The sequence below is a fragment of the Lissotriton helveticus genome, chromosome 1_1 (assembly GCF_964261635.1).
Source record: "Lissotriton helveticus chromosome 1_1, aLisHel1.1, whole genome shotgun sequence".
Taxonomy (NCBI): domain Eukaryota; kingdom Metazoa; phylum Chordata; class Amphibia; order Caudata; family Salamandridae; genus Lissotriton; species Lissotriton helveticus.
Genome location: NC_136057.1, coordinates 394914097 through 394935242, shown reverse-complemented (window position 1 = coordinate 394935242; position 21146 = coordinate 394914097). Strand labels below are relative to the sequence as shown.

At 49.2% G+C, this 21146-nt stretch overlaps 2 protein-coding genes across 7 annotated transcripts in view; one reads left to right on the top strand and one right to left on the bottom strand.

Moving 5' to 3' along the window:
- LOC144809927 (myelin expression factor 2-like) overlaps window positions 1-21146 on the top strand; it is a 102309-nt gene that overhangs the window by 17347 nt on the left and 63816 nt on the right. The window lies entirely within an intron of this gene.
- Window positions 830-4950, bottom strand: CDKN1B (cyclin dependent kinase inhibitor 1B). Of its 2 annotated transcripts, none has more exons than XM_078673750.1 (3): window positions 4258-4950; window positions 3045-3147; window positions 830-1927 (listed from the first exon to the last, which is right to left on the bottom strand). In XM_078673750.1, exons 1-3 carry the CDS (start codon window positions 4691-4693, stop codon window positions 1924-1926), a joined length of 543 nt encoding a protein of 180 aa, XP_078529876.1. In that variant the 5' UTR covers window positions 4694-4950; the 3' UTR covers window positions 830-1923. The 2 variants fall into 2 exon arrangements, with proteins under 2 accessions (XP_078529876.1, XP_078529875.1); XM_078673749.1 differs by having other exon boundaries at window positions 3024-3147; window positions 4258-4944.

The following is a 21146-nucleotide window of genomic DNA, read 5'->3' as shown; positions in this document are numbered from 1 at the left end:
CTTTTGTCTGTGTGCTTTACATTTATTTTCTTAATAAGCACACTTTCTCGTCTTCAGGAAGCAAAAGAAAGAGACCGTTATTGTTGAGAGACTGTTAGTATTGGTTTTTTGATTGATATCTATTTTGAACATAAACTCGCAACACTTACTATAGAAGAAAATACCAAGCGAGTTACATTGTGAAGGAAAGCAGGTATCCAGTTGAATCTTGGTGAACATTGTGACTGCTTTAGAGTATTTGACCTCATCAAAAGTATGTACATTTGGGGAGCGCCTTCCTATAAACCATTGCTTTTTGGGGGGGAGGGGGAAGGAGTGTGAATGGAGCACTATTTTTTCTCATTTCCTTCCTGCTGAAAGCTGGTGGGATGGGAGTTCAAGGGCCCAAACTATCTGTGACAGGCACACGTTTCACGTTAATTTTGAGGCAAACTCTAGTAGTAGGAGTACCCACATTGAAACTAGAGGATAGTGAAAAACTAGAGGATAGTGACAAACAATCCTATAACAACTGAAGGCCATTTGTGATACATCGTCCATCCAATAGGAGCAGAGGGAACTAGACCTTACCCATGAACATACGTGCTGATCTGGTTTGAGGATTACAGTTAAGGTGATGGACTCTCCCTGGAAATCGAAGATGCCATGTGATCTGTTGAAATGTTTTGAAAGGTTTTTTGCTCTGGACCCAATACCCAGACCTTCTCACAACTCTGATAAGCTTGCTTCGGATAGCCTGAAAGCAAAATACAATTACAAATCCATTTTCCTGTTGCAATACTTCTTCACACAGTTCTCCGTTAACATTTTAAATAAAACAACACCGTGCTCATGAGTATGGCAGTTATTTATTGATTGCTTGTTGTGGAACAATAATCAGAATATTCTTTAGAACGCATTACAAAAAATATAAAACCTGGCTCAGTTTGCATACCTTAAGCACAGTCATTATTTTGAGAGGAGGAAAACAACTAAAGTCTAACAAATAGAGCTTTTACAAATGCACAAAAAGGACACTCTGGCATTTAAGGACCAACAAACCTTTCTAGATACTTTGTTTAAAAAATCTTTTACATAAATAAGTTAGTATACTTTCTCAGTGTCTTTACAGAGGTATGTACACAGGTACACTTTATATCTTTTTTAATATATACATACAGATACACAGGCAATGTAGAAATACTGTTGGATGATGGGAATACCATTTAGTACAAATTTAGTGAGGGAGATTTGAGGCTGACGTTTATAGTCTGTTCCAAAATAGTCAAATTAGCTGATGGCCTAATAAAACTAAGCGCTACAATGGATTTAATTATTTCTTGTCTCCTTGTACCGCTAGGCGCAAGGACACTTAAACAGCTCAATATAACCGGCAATAGTTAAAGAAACTGGGCGGCTCCCAGATGCTGTAGCCAGGCCTGGCAGCATTTACAATATATATCTAGATAGATATATTAAGATCACACTGGACGACCAACGCAGCCTTCGAGATTAAACATTAAAACAAGCACACGACACCACATCTCTTCATTTGAGCGTCGTTATAAAAGTATTATTCAATAAAAAAAAATGACGCCTTAGGTTAGAAATCAACAGAACAGGCCAAGGCATAATTTGCAACATCAGGGGCGCAGAAAAAAAAAATTGCAATCAATGTTGACTTCTCCCCCAACATAGTTTGTATGTGCTACATGAAAACTTAACTATATACACAGGTAGTACAACGAAGCAAATAAGAAACTCCTAATTGCAAGATGCTACATATAATGCTTTTTAGAGGCAGTCCTTTTTGTGGCTGCCTAACTTTAGTGTTATTTTTTCAGTGCTTAAACAGTAGATGTCCCAGTCGAAGGGAGTCTCTCGATATGTCTGTAAAAAAACTTTATACATCTTCCCTGGTTCGCAAGGAATACATATATATTCTTATCTGCAAAAAAAGCAAAAACACAGACGCAAGTTAATAACAGTAGCAGTGTTGGGGCGAGGTCAATGTAGCAAAGTACAGCTGAAGAAAAACATTTGTAGCATTCGGTTTAAGACAAACAAAGAAACCATGCAAGCCAGAGTTGTGCGCCAGAAGTTAAGTAAAATGTCTTATGTTTTCTTTGAAACAGTCTGTTTTACGCTGAAAGATTATAGAGCCCACGCAACTGGCATAACACCGATAGTGTAAGAGGCCCTTGTTAACAACATCTGTATAAAAGAATGACAAATCTGCCAGATTGGGGTCACTTCGGTCTTTCAGTGCAGAGCTTCGAGTTTTGGTTTCCACTCGGTGTGGTTCTGAGCTGTTCATTTCCCCTCCGAACACCCAAACAAACAGTCAGTAGTATCGCATTAGCATACACACAAGCCTGCTGACGTGTTCCTGGGCTGTTTACCCCAGCACGGGTCTCTGACGGCTCTAGCAGGCTGGTGGCCTGCATTTCTTTTTTTTGTCACCTACCTCTATCTATCGGAGTCATCGCGTTTTTAAACACGAATTGAGTCTAACCGATCTTCTTGAAAACATAGGTATTTTGTAGTATTTACTTAGTTTAGTGAAAAACTGTGCCCATGCTTAAAGTTGTTAACACCTGATGGTAAGGTAACCTTTGGCACCACGGTTCGTTCACCCAACCCCCATACCGGCATCTTTTCAAATCCTTCAGACAAATTAATAGCCAGTTATGTATCTTGTGCCCTGCACCTTGCATATGTTAGCGTCTTTGTTTAAAAAAAAAACTGTTTGCAAGGACAAAACACAAATGTTATATAAACGGTAACTAGTGAAAACTGTGTTATTATTTGGCTGTTTCCAACCACAGCTCCAACAACTAAGTACCTGCAAGTTGCAAGAACACCTGTGACTGTTGATTTTTAAACCCTGGTGGGCGTGGGCAAGTACATAAAAAGTATATAGTTAAGGCTGAACAACAGACTTCGATTGGAAATATTATTTTTATGGTTATCAGGACCGAAATAACATCACACACAACTTCACACACGCAGACAACATCTCCCCAAGCAGAAGGCGTACCCACCTACAAAAAGAGGCTTTTTACGTTTGATGTCGTCGGGGGTTGCATTTGCTGGGCGTCTGTTCCACTGAACTGCAGGGTGGGTCGTCCGTTTCTGTCTTGCTGGATTTCGACGGAGGACACGCATCTAGACACAGAGTTAAGAGCGCATTACACATCTGCTCTCGGGAGCAATCTAAGCCTAAACAAATAAATACTTTTGAAAATAAAGCCTAAGGTCTGTCCCCAAACACCTGTGTGTTTTTTGTTTTTTTACTTTGAAGTGTCTTAGGTAGATAGATAGGCGGTGACCGCGTTACCAATTTAACACAGACGAGAACAGCCTGTAAACTAAGGGCCAGATTTACAAGTCTCTTGCGCCACATTTGCGTCACTTTTCCAGTGTTAAAAATGACGGGAAAGTGGCGCAAGACCCTTGTAAATAAGCCCCCAAGTGACGGCGCTCTGTGCAGAGTCGAGCCAGGGGCCTGTGCCTGCACAAACGTCAAGATATGAAGTGCAGCTTCGGGTGGGGGAGTTATGTACCAACATTACGGGTAACGCAGGGTATCAGGGCTGGGGTGTGCGGCTCTATGACTTAAAACAAGAAAATGTTCTGTCACTGGGGAAGTGTTTTTCTCCCAAAACGAGCATTTTGTTAATGATGTACAGCAACACATTATCATGCAGCAGTTTTTTCTGCTACATTTGTCTATGCCACCCGGCGTTTATAAAAATTAAAACTGACGTCACCCTGTCGACGTTTTAAACCAATTAGTGTCGTGATTTTCAGTTGTGTTTCGAGTGACAATTGTATTTCCGACAGGAATAGCGTAGAAACACCTATTTTCACTAGTGGATTCTACGAATAAGCCATATTAAAAAATTATACTATAAACTGTACGCCGCATTAAACGTGGGCATGGGCTATTTAGGTACTTCAAGAAGTGGCCACTGCATGACAGCGCACCGGGATCACTGCACCCCGAGAGGTGCCCTAAAGACCTCTGCTCCTGCCGTCCAGTGCAAGGCACCAGCAGACCAGCCCCACTGTCAAGTGCGTGAACAGACACCACCCAGTGGGTGCCGGTGCACTACGAACACTGTGTAAAGCTAGTGCGTCTCCGAAGAGGAGCGCTCTTTACCTGGGCCGGCTGTTCCCTGGCTAGATAAGCCCCTGCGCAGACAGTGCCAGGGGACCCTGCCCGCGCCTCTGCCCAGCAAGCCTCAGTGAACAGCACACAGTCTGCTCTCCTACCTTCGGTGTTTGGTCTTTTCCGCTGCCCGGAACAGTGCTCCAGCGAATCCGTGTGCTTGTCTCCATTCTCTCTCAAGTCCCCAGATATTCCCTGAAATGTGTCCGAGCGGTTGCCATTGACGTCCAGGCTCGGAGCCGAGTGCGCCCTCTTGTTGGGGCAGGGTCTGCTATAGTACTCGGGCACCGCGTTCCTGGGCACCGCTTGCCAGTCCATCCTGCCAGGGAGCGGTCTCTCCTCCCGGGGGTCGAAGTTCCACGTCTCCTTGAACTTCAGCTCGCTCTCCCGGTGGTGCTTCTCCAGCTCTCGCCTCAGCTCGACCCGGTCAAAGCAGCCAAAGAGGTTCCTGCAGGTGGGCGGCTTGGGCAGCATCTCGGCCAGCCGCGGCTCCATCCGCTCCAGGGACGGGCTGCTGCTGGACACTCGCACGTCTGACATCTTGGAGAGCTGCAGCCAGGCAAAGGCTCCCTGCACCGGCTCCTCCACTTCAGCGATCCAATCCCAGGGTGAGAAAAAAACACAGCCAGCAGTCTGAGGGCGCCCGGTACGAGAGCGGCGCGACCCTGGCTGCGACAGACCGAGCCCGGCGAGAGCAGCGTCAGTCTGCGGGCACAGCCGAGCCTTCGCACTCTCCCAATATGGCGATGGCAAGAGGCTGACGACAGGCGCCTTGACGGACAGCTCGGGTCTATTTAAAAGAGGGCAGGGCGCCGATTGGACGAGGCCTGGGCAGGTCCCTCCCGCCGCCTGACGGCCTGTGCCTCTCCTCTGCCAAACCCCAGTAAAGGTGGAACCGGGGGGATGGGAGGGAGGCCGTGTGTAAACAGCGGGCAGCCTGACTTTTACTACCATAACAAGGGGGCAGTGTCGGGGAGGGGCTTCTGGCAATGGCTGGAGCACCGAGGCGGGGCCCGGGGCTTGCTGCAAACATCTCCAGCCGTGACAGCCTGCTGGAGTAGCGAGTATTCGGGAGGGGCTCTGGTACTTAATGGAACGGTTACCCACCAGAGTAACAGCGCATTAAAGTTATTTCTTTATTTACTGGGAGGGGTTGCTGACACTTTACGGAACAGTCAGCTCAGACCTTACATTCACTGACTCACTTCTCGCATTGGAATATGTGGTGCTGACAGTTAATAAATCCGTCAGGGGAGTCCCCGGGGCAGTTACAAAGATCACTGCAGTATCTGGGGGAGGGCAGCTGTGGCTCTTCGTGAAGCCGAATGACAGCCCTGTCACCAGGGGGAATGATGGGCTGCACGAGATCCCCGAGACGTATAGAAATAGTAATGACAGCCCGTCACGGCCGCAGTGACAGCATTAGAGTATCCGCGAGGGGGTATCAGAGAGCACTATAGGTCGAGGGGAAAAAAGGCTTAATGAAAGATACTCGCCGGATCGAGCGCACCGGAGCATCAGTCCGTGGCTCCGGCACTTTAATGCAACGGCCGAGGAAGCTGCCGGCACGCACCGGAGTAACAGTGAGTATCAGTGGGAGTGGACTCTGGCACGTACTGGTACAGCCTGTACCCACCGGAGTAAACGTGAGCACCAAAGTATCAGTGGGAGTGGACTCTGGCACGTACTGGTACAGCCTGTACCCACAGTGAGCACCAAAGTATCAGCGGGAGGGGACTCTGGCACGTACTGGTACAGCGAGAACCCACCGGAGTATAAGTGAGCACCAAAGTATCAGTGGGAGTGGACTCTGGCACGTACTGGTACAGCGAGAACCCACCGGAGTATAAGTGAGCACCAAAGTATCAGTGGGAGTGGACTCTGGCACGTACTGGTACAGCCTGTACCCATCGTAGTAACAGTGAGCACCAAAGTATCAGCGGGAGGGGACTCTGGCACGTACTGGTACAGCGAGAACCCACCGGAGTATAAGTGAGCACCAAAGTATCAGTGGGAGTGGACTCTGGCACGTACTGGTACAGCCTGTACCCATCGTAGTAACAGTGAGCACCAAAGTATCAGTGGGAGTGGACTCTGGCACGTACTGGTACAGCCTGTACCCATCGGAGTAACAGTGAGCACCAAAGTATCAGCGGGAGGGGACTCTGGCACGTACTGGTACAGCGAGTACCCACCGGAGTATAAGTGAGCACCAAAGTATCAGTGGGAGTGGACTCTGGCACGTACTGGTACAGCCTGTACCCATCGTAGTAACAGTGAGCACCAAAGTATCAGTGGGAGTGGACTCTGGCACGTACTGGTACAGCCTGTACCCACTGTAGTAACAGTGAGCACCAAAGTGTCAGTGGGAGGGGACTCTGGCACGTACTAGTACAGCGAGTACCCACCGGAGTATAAGTGAGCACCAAAGTATCAGTGGGAGTGGACTCTGGCACGTACTGGTACAGCCTTGTACCCACTGGAGTAACAGTGAGCACCAAAGTATCAGTGGGAGTGGACTCTGGCACGTACTGGTACAGCGAGTACCCACCGGAGTATAAGTGAGCACCAAAGTATCAGTGGGAGTGGACTCTGGCACGTACTGGTACAACGAGTATCCACCGGAGTATAAGTGAGCACCAAAGTATCAGTGGGAGTGGACTCTGGCACATACTGGTACAGCCTGTACCCACTCGAGTAATAGTGAGCACCAAAGTATCAGCGGGAGGGGACTCTGGCACATACTGGTACAGCGACTACCCACCGGAGTATAAGTGAGCACCAAAGTATCAGTGGGAGGGGACTATGGCACGTACTGGTACAGTGAGTACCCACCAGAGTATAAGTGATCACCAAAGTATCAGTGGGAGGGGACTCTGGCACAGCCTGTACCCACCGGAGTATAAGTGAGCACCAAAGTATCAGTGGGAGTGGACTCTGGCACGTACTGGTACAGCCTGTACCCACCGGAGTAACAGTGAGCACCAAAGTATCAGTGGGTGTGGACTCTGGCACGTACTGGTACAGCGAGTACCCACCGGAGTAAAAGTGAGCACTAAAGTATCAGTGGGAGTGGACTCTGGCACATACTGGTACAGCGAGTACCCACCAGAGTATAAGTGAGCACCAAAGTATCAGTGGGAGTGGACTCTGGCACGTACTGGTACAGCCTTGTACCCACTGTAGTAACAGTGAGCACCAAAGTGTCAGTGGGAGGGGACTCTGGCACGTACTAGTACAGCGAGTACCCACCGGAGTATAAGTGAGCACCAAAGTATCAGTGGGAGTGGACTCTGGCACGTACTGGTACAGCCTGTACCCATCGGAGTAACAGTGAGCACCAAAGTATCAGCGGGAGGGGACTCTGGCACGTACTGGTACAGCGAGTACCCACCGGAGTATAAGTGAGCACCAAAGTATCAGTGGGAGTGGACTCTGGCACGTACTGGTACAGCCTGTACCCATCGTAGTAACAGTGAGCACCAAAGTATCAGTGGGAGTGGACTCTGGCACGTACTGGTACTGCCTGTACCCATCGGAGTAACAGTGAGCACCAAAGTATCAGCGGGAGGGGACTCTGGCACGTACTGGTACAGCGAGTACCCACCGGAGTATAAGTGAGCACCAAAGTATCAGTGGGAGTGGACTCTGGCACGTACTGGTACAGCCTGTACCCATCGTAGTAACAGTGAGCACCAAAGTATCAGTGGGAGTGGACTCTGGCACGTACTGGTACTGCCTGTACCCATCGGAGTAACAGTGAGCACCAAAGTATCAGCGGGAGGGGACTCTGGCACGTACTGGTACAGCGAGTACCCACCGGAGTATAAGTGAGCACCAAAGTATCAGTGGGAGGGGACTCTGGCACGTACTGGTACAGCGAGTACCCACCGGAGTATAAGTGAGCACCAATGTATCAGTGGGAGGGGACTCTGGCACGTACTGGTACAGTGAGTACCCACCAGAGTATAAGTGAGCACCAAAGTATCAGTGGAAGTGGACTCTGGCACGTACTGGTACAGCCTGTACCCATCGGAGTAACAGTGAGCACCAAAGTATCAGCGGGAGGGGACTCTGGCACGTACTGGTACAGCGAGTACCCACCGGAGTATAAGTGAGCACCAAAGTATCAGTGGGAGTGGACTCTGGCACGTACTGGTACAACGAGTATCCACCGGAGTATAAGTGAGCACCAAAGTATCAGTGGGAGTGGACTCTGGCACATACTGGTACAGCCTGTACCCACTCGAGTAATAGTGAGCACCAAAGTATCAGCGGGAGGGGACTCTGGCACGTACTGGTACAGCGACTACCCACCGGAGTATAAGTGAGCACCAAAGTATCAGTGGGAGGGGACTATGGCACGTACTGGTACAGCGAGTACCCACCAGAGTATAAGTGAGCACCAAAGTATCAGTGGGAGGGGACTCTGGCACAGCCTGTACCCACCGGAGTATAAGTGAGCACCAAAGTATCAGTGGGAGTGGACTCTGGCACGTACTGGTACAGCCTGTACCCACCGGAGTAACAGTGAGCACCAAAGTATCAGTGGGTGTGGACTCTGGCACGTACTGGTACAGCGAGTACCCACCGGAGTAAAAGTGAGCACTAAAGTATCAGTGGGAGTGGACTCTGGCACATACTGGTACAGCGAGTACCCACCAGAGTATAAGTGAGCACCAAAGTATCAGTGGGAGTGGACTCTGGCACGTACTGGTACAGCCTTGTACCCACTGTAGTAACAGTGAGCACCAAAGTGTCAGTGGGAGGGGACTCTGGCACGTACTAGTACAGCGAGTACCCACCGGAGTATAAGTGAGCACCAAAGTATCAGTGGGAGTGGACTCTGGCACGTACTGGTACAGCCTTGTACCCACTGGAGTAACAGTGAGCACCAAAGTATCAGTGGGAGTGGACTCTGGCACGTACTGGTACAGCGAGTACCCACCGGAGTATAAGTGAGCACCAAAGTATCAGTGGGAGTGGACTCTGGCACGTACTGGTACAACGAGTATCCACCGGAGTATAAGTGAGCACCAAAGTATCAGTGGGAGTGGACTCTGGCACATACTGGTACAGCCTGTACCCACTCGAGTAATAGTGAGCACCAAAGTATCAGCGGGAGGGGACTCTGGCACATACTGGTACAGCGACTACCCACCGGAGTATAAGTGAGCACCAAAGTATCAGTGGGAGGGGACTATGGCACGTACTGGTACAGTGAGTACCCACCAGAGTATAAGTGATCACCAAAGTATCAGTGGGAGGGGACTCTGGCACAGCCTGTACCCACCGGAGTATAAGTGAGCACCAAAGTATCAGTGGGAGTGGACTCTGGCACGTACTGGTACAGCCTGTACCCACCGGAGTAACAGTGAGCACCAAAGTATCAGTGGGTGTGGACTCTGGCACGTACTGGTACAGCGAGTACCCACCGGAGTAAAAGTGAGCACTAAAGTATCAGTGGGAGTGGACTCTGGCACATACTGGTACAGCGAGTACCCACCAGAGTATAAGTGAGCACCAAAGTATCAGTGGGAGTGGACTCTGGCACGTACTGGTACAGCCTTGTACCCACTGTAGTAACAGTGAGCACCAAAGTGTCAGTGGGAGGGGACTCTGGCACGTACTAGTACAGCGAGTACCCACCGGAGTATAAGTGAGCACCAAAGTATCAGTGGGAGTGGACTCTGGCACGTACTGGTACAGCCTTGTACCCACTGGAGTAACAGTGAGCACCAAAGTATCAGTGGGAGTGGACTCTGGCACGTACTGGTACAGCGAGTACCCACCGGAGTATAAGTGAGCACCAAAATATCAGTGGGAGGGGACTCTGGCACGTACTGGTACAGCCTGTACCCACCCGAGTAACAGTGAGCATCAATGTATCAGTGGGAGGGGACTCTGGCACGTACTGGTACAGCGAGTACCCAACGGAGTAACAGTGAGCACCAAAGTATCAGTGGGAGGGGACTCTGGCACGTACTGGTACAGCCTGTACCCACCGGAGTATAAGTGAGCACCAAAGTATCAGCGGGAGGGGACTCTGGCACGTACTGGTACAGCGAGTACCCACCGGAGTATAAGTGAGCACCAAAGTATCAGTGGGAGTGGACTCTGGCACGTACTGGTACAGCCTGTACCCATCGTAGTAACAGTGAGCACCAAAGTATCAGTGGGAGTGGACTCTGGCACGTACTGGTACAGCGAGTACCCACCGGAGTATAAGTGAGCACCAAAGTATCAGTGGGAGGGGACTCTGGCACGTACTGGTACAGCCTGTACCCACCCGAGTAACAGTGAGCATCAATGTATCAGTGGGAGGGGACTCTGGCACGTACTGGTACAGCGAGTACCCAACGGAGTAACAGTGAGCACCAAAGTATCAGTGGGAGGGGACTCTGGCACGTACTGGTACAGCCTGTACCCACCGGAGTATAAGTGAGCACCAAAGTATCAGTGGGAGGGGACTCTGGCACGTACTGGTACAGCGAGTACCCACCGGAGTATAAGTGAGCACCAAAGTATCAGTGGGAGTGGACTCTGGCACGTACTGGTACAGCCTTGTACCCACTGGAGTAACAGTGAGCACCAAAGTATCAGTGGGAGTGGACTCTGGCACGTACTGGTACAGCGAGTACCCACCGGAGTATAAGTGAGCACCAAAGTATCAGTGGGAGGGGACTCTGGCACAGCCTGTACCCACCGGAGTATAAGTGAGCACCAAAGTATCAGTGGGAGTGGACTCTGGCACGTACTGGTACAGCCTGTACCCACCGGAGTAACAGTGAGCACCAAAGTATCAGTGGGTGTGGACTCTGGCACGTACTGGTACAGCGAGTACCCACCGGAGTATAAGTGAGCACCAAAGTATCAGTGGGAGGGGACTCTGGCACAGCCTGTACCCACCGGAGTATAAGTGAGCACCAAAGTATCAGTGGGAGTGGACTCTGGCACGTACTGGTACAGCCTGTACCCACCGGAGTAACAGTGAGCACCAAAGTATCAGTGGGTGTGGACTCTGGCACGTACTGGTACAGTGAGTACCCACCGGAGTAAAAGTGAGCACTAAAGTATCAGTGGGAGTGGACTCTGGCACATACTGGTACAGCGAGTACCCACCAGAGTATAAGTGAGCACCAAAGTATCAGTGGGAGTGGACTCTGGCACGTACTGGTACAGCCTTGTACCCACTGTAGTAACAGTGAGCACCAAAGTGTCAGTGGGAGGGGACTCTGGCACGTACTAGTACAGCGAGTACCCACCGGAGTATAAGTGAGCACCAAAGTATCAGTGGGAGTGGACTCTGGCACGTACTGGTACAGCCTTGTACCCACTGGAGTAACAGTGAGCACCAAAGTATCAGTGGGAGTGGACTCTGGCACGTACTGGTACAGCGAGTACCCACCGGAGTATAAGTGAGCACCAAAGTATCAGTGGGAGTGGACTCTGGCACGTACTGGTACAACGAGTATCCACCGGAGTATAAGTGAGCACCAAAGTATCAGTGGGAGTGGACTCTGGCACATACTGGTACAGCCTGTACCCACTCGAGTAATAGTGAGCACCAAAGTATCAGCGGGAGGGGACTCTGGCACGTACTGGTACAGCGACTACCCACCGGAGTATAAGTGAGCACCAAAGTATCAGTGGGAGGGGACTATGGCACGTACTGGTACAGCGAGTACCCACCAGAGTATAAGTGAGCACCAAAGTATCAGTGGGAGGGGACTCTGGCACAGCCTGTACCCACCGGAGTATAAATGAGCACCAAAGTATCAGTGGGAGTGGACTCTGGCACGTACTGGTACAGCCTGTACCCACCGGAGTAACAGTGAGCACCAAAGTATCAGTGGGTGTGGACTCTGGCACGTACTGGTACAGCGAGTACCCACCGGAGTAAAAGTGAGCACTAAAGTATCAGTGGGAGTGGACTCTGGCACATACTGGTACAGCGAGTACCCACCAGAGTATAAGTGAGCACCAAAGTATCAGTGGGAGTGGACTCTGGCACGTACTGGTACAGCCTTGTACCCACTGTAGTAACAGTGAGCACCAAAGTGTCAGTGGGAGGGGACTCTGGCACGTACTAGTACAGCGAGTACCCACCGGAGTATAAGTGAGCACCAAAGTATCAGTGGGAGTGGACTCTGGCACGTACTGGTACAGCCTTGTACCCACTGGAGTAACAGTGAGCACCAAAGTATCAGTGGGAGTGGACTCTGGCACGTACTGGTACAGCGAGTACCCACCGGAGTATAAGTGAGCACCAAAATATCAGTGGGAGGGGACTCTGGCACGTACTGGTAAAGCCTGTACCCACCCGAGTAACAGTGAGCATCAATGTATCAGTGGGAGGGGACTCTGGCACGTACTGGTACAGCGAGTACCCAACGGAGTAACAGTGAGCACCAAAGTATCAGTGGGAGGGGACTCTGGCACGTACTGGTACAGCCTGTACCCACCGGAGTATAAGTGAGCACCAAAGTATCAGCGGGAGGGGACTCTGGCACGTACTGGTACAGCGAGTACCCACCGGAGTATAAGTGAGCACCAAAGTATCAGTGGGAGTGGACTCTGGCACGTACTGGTACAGCCTGTACCCATCGTAGTAACAGTGAGCACCAAAGTATCAGTGGGAGTGGACTCTGGCACGTACTGGTACAGCGAGTACCCACCGGAGTATAAGTGAGCACCAAAGTATCAGTGGGAGGGGACTCTGGCACGTACTGGTACAGCCTGTACCCACCCGAGTAACAGTGAGCATCAATGTATCAGTGGGAGGGGACTCTGGCACATACTGGTACAGCGAGTACCCAACGGAGTAACAGTGAGCACCAAAGTATCAGTGGGAGGGGACTCTGGCACGTACTGGTACAGCCTGTACCCACCGGAGTATAAGTGAGCACCAAAGTATCAGTGGGAGGGGACTCTGGCACGTACTGGTACAGCGAGTACCCACCGGAGTAACAGTGAGCACTAAAATATCTGTTGAAGATGAGCGCTTCAGACGTAATATTAAGCTCTGAAGTATCTGGGGGGGGGGTGAGCTCTCACACGTACTTGTACAGCCAAGGTATCTGCCGGTACCCACCAAGTGGAGTGGGGGGGGCTCTAACACGTAAAGGTACCGCCAGGATATTTTCCGGCACCCACTGGAGTAACGGTGAGCACGAGAGTTTTGAGAGAGGTTGCTGACGCACAGTGGAACAGTCAGGAGGACCCCAACCAAAGGAACAAAGAGCCAATAGGGTCTTCAGGCTGGGCTCCCGTAGAAAAGCCGGGCAGCCCCCACTGCGGGCAGAGTAACAATGAGCGCTAAGTATCACGGCTGGGCGCTTCTAATTAATGACCAGACAGGAAAGACTTGAGGCACTTTTCTTGCATATTTTATATAGCGCGAACTCGACCCGAAGGTATTGGAGCGCTTTACATGAGCACCAGTTACGTTACATAAGGACACCTTAGGAGCCAGGATGCGCTGGAGCCTTGGACTGGTCCCGATAGTCGGCGGGGTATCTGTGAGCAATAGAGTACAGGGGCGGGGCTCTGGCTCTTTATGTAAATGCCGAAAAACCCGACACTCGCGGAGTAAGTAAAGTATCTGGAGCTTGAGCTGGGCGTGAGCGGGGCACGCACGGAGGGTGGTTTTTGGAGAGGACACGACGGGCATCCACCAGCAGTTACTAAAGTGAATCCTAGCCTCTGCCCTTGCACGGTTTTATGGGACGTGCACCAGGGTAACAGGGCTCCGCTGCGGTTACTGTACCAGTCAGCGGAGAGCGTGACGAGAGACTAGCTCGAGATGTCTGGGGTTGAGGCTGGTCAGGGTATCCCAGAAGAGAGCGCGTGTTGTGTTATTAGTACTGGAGCCCCAGTCACCCGAGAGGCGCCTCAAGGCCGAGTACCCGCCGAGGCACAGTGACACTTGACGCCGGTAGAGGGCGAGACCCGAGCCAGCGCCGCGGAGTAACCGGACACCGCGGTGGGATAAGTGAACGAGTGGCGCACTCTGTGCGCGCAGGGGAGGGGGGCTCGTGTTACAGCGAGGAGGGAGGGGCGCTGCACACTCGTACGAGCAGCAGCGGAGAGCAGGAAGAAGCATGGGTGTTTTTGGTTTGTTTTTAAAGCGCTGAGATAACACCCAAAGCACGGAAACACTCCACAGAACCCGTGCAACCTCACTCGACAGGCACCCATGGCATAGCATTGTAGCAGCGAGGGGCGGGGCAACACTAGCAGCACGTACAGTTTGTAGTTGCAGGAAAGTGTCCCCATGACTGACTTTGTGCTGTGGGGGAGGGGGAAATGTGTGACGCAAGTGTTTAAGGAGCCTACTTTCCTGTATGCACTCGGTAAACTTTTGTGCCCATCGGAAAGTATTTTTAGCTGGGGTTTGTGCGACGCACACTTACACTCTTGCACACTTGCTTAGGTGTCAATGACTCAGGGTGCGTCCGCCACAACATCACTGCCTTTGTACATTTTCCTGAAAATGAGGACACGTCGGATGCCAGTGCCTCAGAGTAAGGCTGGCACTCCCACACTTGGCATACTTAACACGGCTGGGAGGAGGGATGGTCGCCCCAGAGGCGCGTGAGGTTTGATCAGCTGATGGCGGTTGACAGTGCGTGTGTAATGCTCGTGAGCGTTCGAAGTGTGTGAGTTACTTCTTTCGAACTTGGGGGATGTATGCGTTTGCTAATGAGTGAGGTTGATTTAATGTCGAACTATGTTTATGCTGGCCCTTGCGTCTGGAGAATCCTCTCTGGAAACTGGGGCAATTAACCATACATGTATTGGCTCCCGTGCACACAAGTCATCGAGCCTCTGCCACCAGATCAGCTCCTTTCTACGCGCCTTTTCTGATCCATCACGTTGGGGGTGGGTGGGTGGGTAAGGGCTGTGCCAGTTTTGCCTGATGTGCTGCCCGCCTGGCTTCATGTCCACCCATTGAGCGGTGTCTCATCCTTACACTGGATCTCCCAGCTCTATACTCTATCCAGGGGCAAGTACAGGCATGTCCTGTGGGGAGGTAAAGGGAGGGGCCAGCTGCTCGTGCTGCGATAGATATTAGGTTGGTTGCAAAATAGTTTGCACACTAATAGATCAATAGTGTAATGTTATGTGCATTTAAAGGTAATCTAATGAAACTAACTTTAAGGACAGGAGTGTTGGCTCTGCGCGAGCCCTTCATTTTACGGCAGGCCTGAACGGAGGCAACGAGTTTCACCGCTGAGCACTTCTGCTGTTGCACCCTCAAGGAAAGGTTGGTGGCCAGGCGAGTCTAAAGCAAAGCCACCCTCTCACTTCAGCACTAAACGGCTATGGAAAATGCGAAGTTTACCCTGGCCCAGCCAGACGAGGTCGATCATACGTAGTACTATTTCCACAAGGTGTTGCCGTTTTTATTTCAAGGTGAAGAAGAGGGTCTTGTCGTATGAGGAGGTGGGCTTTCCACACATACCTGGCTCCCACTGCCCGCGATAAGTTGCCAGCAGGTGATTAACCCAGGAGGGGAAAGGAAATAGCCAAATACGCACATACTCAACACCCACGAGTTTATTCTCTGACTTTTCCTTCTGATCTGCTTTGCTCTCCATCGCTCAAGCATCTTTTTAAATATCTTTTAACCTCATTCAGGATGGTGTAACTTGGCCGCTTCGTTGCAAAGCGTTTATATGAAGCGCATTCGCGTTATATAAAATCACGAATTTAAATAAATAGTTGCTTGGAAGGCATCTATTACCCTCCCACTCCCCCACCGATGTCGCTCCTCCCTATTTCGCACAGAAAAGTCTCCCGCTAGCCCATCCATCTTGCCTTTTTGAGAACTCTTTCTTTTCTGACTCTCTCGTTCACTCCACCCTGGTGTAAAAGAACACTCCGGGTAGGCTGCATATCTCGATGTCAGCCGCTAGGTGGCGCTGGTGAGGGGCAGACCACAGCAGACGAGTCCCTGCGCGTGCCAGGAGCTCCCCCTGGCGGACCGAGTGCCTTGTGCTGCAGACCTGCTTCGCCGGACCCCTTCCTGACAGGTCCGCCGAAGCAGCTGAAGAGATACAGTTGCAGTTATATTGACTTTATCTGTTCTGGAAATAAATACGTTGTAATCTCTTCAATCCCAGTGGAGAAGGAATACTTTAGTAAATCTGCTTTCGGGTACTTACAGTGTATTTTGTGCCTCTGCCGTGTGTTAGAGGCGGAGAGCACTTTGAACTACCCCCAAAGCCCAGACGCCTTGAATCAACTACGAGAAACACTGTTAATGCCCTTCGGTGTAGTTCCAACACTCGATTTAAGGCGAGCGCTCCCGAGTTTTGAAGCTTGACCGTGCCTGCGTGTTTTTTGGGACATTGGACTCCCAACAAAACCGAATCCCAGACTCACCGAGAACATTTTTTTCCAAAGTAACTTCCTTCCAACGTTGACAGCTAAGTTAACCCTTGCCGCCATCTTTCTCTCTCCCATAAAGTAGCATAGTGTGTAACTACTCATTTGCGGCAGAATGACTACTCTCTCGCTTCACGCATATCACTGTAAACCAATGGGACATTGTGTCGCCCCAGTTCCTCACCTAGAAATCAAACCAAGGTGTTCCCAAATGTTGGCACGTACGATCGAGGAGGCTGCCTGGTGACGTGTTGTGCATTACCCGAGCCTCTTATGACAGTTTGGAACTACGGAGTGTGCGTTACGCATACATGCCTCTCCTCCAGGGGCCCTGTTACTGAAATCTTATCTCTTAGACTCCGGACTTTGAATCCCTTCAATCCGCGCAAAGCATTGTAGTGCAATTGTAGCGCACTCTATCTCTAATGAGGCGTTGAAGCGCTAGTTCATCAACAAGGTTCGGTTTTACTGGGTGTGGTGGGCCCGATATAACGCGCTGCTTGTAAGAATGTGCTGCTTTACTACCGCGTGTGTATTTAAGTAGTAATATCCTCTCTCCGCGCAGTACTATTCCTTCCTATGGCATCAATGGGCGATCGGGGACTAGCCTGCTAGTGAGTGTGCATTTGGAGAGGGAAGGGGTGGGGGTTGTTCGAGTGGCGGGAGGATGACGTTTGAGGAAAGGAGGAGGAGGGGGGATACCAGGCCCGGGACAAGTATAACTCGTGCTCGGGGAAGGTTTGTTTTTTTACAGCATCGCAGATTTATTTATTTAATGCATTTTTATCCGAAAGTGTCAGAGCACTGTACAATAGAACCAGTTGCGTTTCACGAGAGAACTGTTACAGGAATGGAACAAAACAAAAGTAGCAGGCCATAGACATGGGCGTAGGAGACACTAAATTTCTGGGGGGGACAGGGACAACCTTGCGGACTTTCCAGTGACCCTATACAAATCGCCCATTGTGTGAGACCGTACGCGCGTTAAATGTATACAATCGCATAGTTATAAAGAGAAATATTAAGAAAGGCAGCCAAGTAGTGGACTTGGAAGATGTACTGGCTACTCAAATGCGGTACTAAGATGATCCTGCTCAGTTGTTAAATGGTGACAAGTACAAAGAAATGAAACTGAGGGACTTGACATAAAATCTTCACTAGCAGTATCCTGAGCCCAGATACCATCAGGTGTAAAACTCCACATAGTTTTAAGAGCAATAGAGAATTGTGAAACACAGGACTAGGAGAGAGTGTGTGTGAGATGCACGAAGGCTCAAACATGGTGCAGGTAACCTCTAGCCTATAGTCCACCGGTACTCTGCCATAGCCTGCCCTTGCACCCAAAATATGTAAGGGAGTGAGTACCAAATTGCCAATTCCCAGACTTAAAAATCAAATAAAAAATAGTGCAAATACTATGTTCATTGTTTGTATGATAGGTGTGACCCCTGCAGGTGGACATTTTACACATTGAACAAACCACTTTAAAGAATACTACTTCACGAAGCATTAATAGCCAAGAAACCAGCTAACTCTAACACCACTGGTTGACTTTCAGCTGCACTATGTAAGGCTAGGTTTCAAAGTCCATGCCTATAGTAGAAAACATAAAACTACAAGTACCAGAATGCAAAGGGCTGCTGGCTAAAGAGCCACAAGTGGCTGATGACCTCATCTATAATTCTTGTCCACTTGGAGCTTTAAAATTGAAAAGTCACTCAGCTGAAAATCTAATTTATACAGTCTTCAAAAGCATAATTTTTCCTGAAACTTGAGTGTCCCTAATTCAAGATGACCCACAGCCGTCACAAACAAACACAAACAGAAAGCTCGGAGGGCATGTGGCACTTGGCACACGTTTTATCAAGAAGATGCCCTAGCAGGCCTGACACTTCTAAAGGTGGCCAGGCGCCGACTGGTGCAGTAAGGTCATAAGGGCTACTCACATTTCAAATGCTGGTTCAAGACTGTGAGTAAATCTCTTGCACTTTTTGTGAATCACAAACACAAGCACAAGAGGCTTAAGTGGGAAAATCAATTTTTAATTTGGGAACACTGTCAGGCCATTAATGGTAAAAGACTTGATAATGGGGCAACTCAGTTTACACTTGCCACACCTGCAAAGAGGGCCCTCATATTTCTCTCCGGGTTCAGAGTGGTTCTGCCTGAATAAATGTAGCTTACCATCAATGTTATCAGCGTACTCTATAATATCATTAGATACACAGTGGTCAAGCCATGGGTCTTCCCTTTTCCTGAAATTGCTCTCAGGTATATTAGTCCACTTGGTTAAGCTGATGTAATGCAAGACTACACATCCCAAGATGCATTAGTGTGCTTAAGGAAAGTCAGGGACTACAAAATAGCGTTTTTCCTGATAGTGTCATCCGGTACCTTTATTGGGCTTCATTAGTAAAATGGCAAGGCACAGGGAAAGTGCCCTCGCCCCTATGCAGCCCGTGATTCCTAATTTCAAACCCCAGTTCCCACCTGAGCTAACTGTGATCTGCGACTGTCGCGCTTAACCCTTACTCTGATAATACTCCAGTTTCTGGGGGTTCGACATTGAAAACATAATAAGCTGAAAGCAGTGGTCAGAGTGGGGGAAAAAGTAGGAGAACTGTGGGCAGAGAATCAGAGGCCCAGAATAACCTGAGGATTAGATTTATGGGTGGAGTCAGAGGTGTGGCCAGAAAGAGCAAATCTTCCCTGTATTTAGTATTTATTTAGCATTTCACTGACCAGTTACAAACTACTACGCTATCTAATTCAACCAATAGCCGCACATGCTTATTTAAGGTTTAATATGAGTTATTGACATTAAAATACATTCACAAAGTGGGATATGTTTCCAGTCACAGAAAGTCCCAAATACGCTTAAAAGTGGAATCACAGGCCATTTGTCTCTGAGCCAAGCAGGTTCTGTCATCAGTACTTTTCTCTTTTCCGCAGTTGAAATATGAATAGCAAAATATCCTCGTTTGCAAATGTTTTGACCATAATTATAGTTGTACCATATTTGCCACATAATTCATCGTCTGCTGAATAATCTGACAATTTTAACTAAAAAGCGGTTTGTAGCTCACAGGGATCAAACATTACTGATTAAATGTGACTTATGTTGCTGCAAAGTGGCGGGCCCTTTGCAAAGGTTGACTGGTCACCTTTCTCATTGCTGCATTTGTATGTTACACTGGTACTAACGAGGCAAAATATTTGCAGAGACTGGAGGTATGTGAAAAAATGTCAAAATTCACTTGAAGTAACTTATTCCTTAAATTAATAATTGTTCCCCTAAATTAAGAATTTTAACCAACACTAAAGTCATGTGTTTTTCACATGTATTGTAAAAAAACTTGTAATGTGTGGCAGAGAACATATCCAATCACAACAGCATCTTGGTTTTCTGGATCATACTATTTTTTCATGTCAGCTGATTGTATTGCTGTTTCTCTAGTAGTAATTCACCCCCCCCCTTCCCGGACGATTTCACCGGCATGTCATACATGTGGACTAAGTCCCATTAAGTGCGGAAGGGCTAGTTTCACTGTTGTCTAAGCTGCATGCCAATGCATTTAGTTTTCAGCAGCACCAACCCACATGGCTGGGCTTCACCTTTACCCATAGCTTAATGAACCAGGGCTCTCTTCGTGGAAAGTAAACAACACTTTAACATGCTGGGTGGAATCAGGGCCCTTTGTTAGCTACACCTAGGGGCAGATTCAAGGACATATTACTCCCACTGTTAGATTGTGCTCAGCAAAGGAGAACGCCCCCACCGAAAGCTCACCTCTTGAAGGGGAGAATTACACATTTCATTTTAAACCACCAAACTGCGTGTCTTTTCAAATACTGCAAACATCTTGAACATTAAATAGCAAGCCCGGATTTCAAGCCACAGACAATCTAATTGTAATGTTACCCTCTGTAAATAAATATTGGATTAAAATATTAGGGCAAGAAGAGTGCAAAGGTTTGAATGACCAAAATATTTTCTGACCTAGCTAATGTTTTAATGGCAGTCCAGGGTGGTCTGAGAGCATTGAATCCCTCTTTCAGAGACAGGCTTTGCAGATGAAGCCAGGCTTGCAGCAGGCCCTGCTTTGCTCTGCATTGATGTGTCGTGGCCATGCCTGTCTGAGAGATGGAGATCAAGTTATCACCGGCCCCATTCCCAATCATGTTAACATGTACTTCATAAACTAGCTGGACACAAGCTGAGAACATGGCGGCCCTAAAGGATAGGTAAACATGTTTAACCCGTGCAGACCTCCGCAGATCTTAACCCCTTCGATGCGGATGACAAAGCCAGCTCGTCATGGGCGTTACCTGCGCTACGCGGATGACGAGCTGGCTTTGTCACAAACCGCGCGATTTTTAAATTTCAGCGCACAGCGGGAAAACCCGCTAGCGCGGTAGCGGTTAAATACGTTGTGCTCTTGTGAGGCAGCTGACTGTGCTGAAAAGTATCCTGGGAGTGTCTTTAAATGCTTAGACGCTCTTCTTATATTTAACAAATTGTTTTAAAAAAACGCTTTTCTTCTGGGGAAACATTTTTTGAGTGCAGCTTGCTCCAAAAAATAGAAAGTCGCCTATTGGA

Coding starts and splice junctions, on each gene's coding strand:
- CDKN1B (XM_078673750.1), bottom strand. CDS start 4,693: ATGTCAGACGTGCGAGTGTCCAGCAGCAGCCCGTCCCTGGAGCGGATG. Junction 3,148..4,257: donor GAAAAGACCAAACACCGAAG/GTAGGAGAGCAG, acceptor CTCTGTGTCTAG/ATGCGTGTCCTCCGTCGAAA.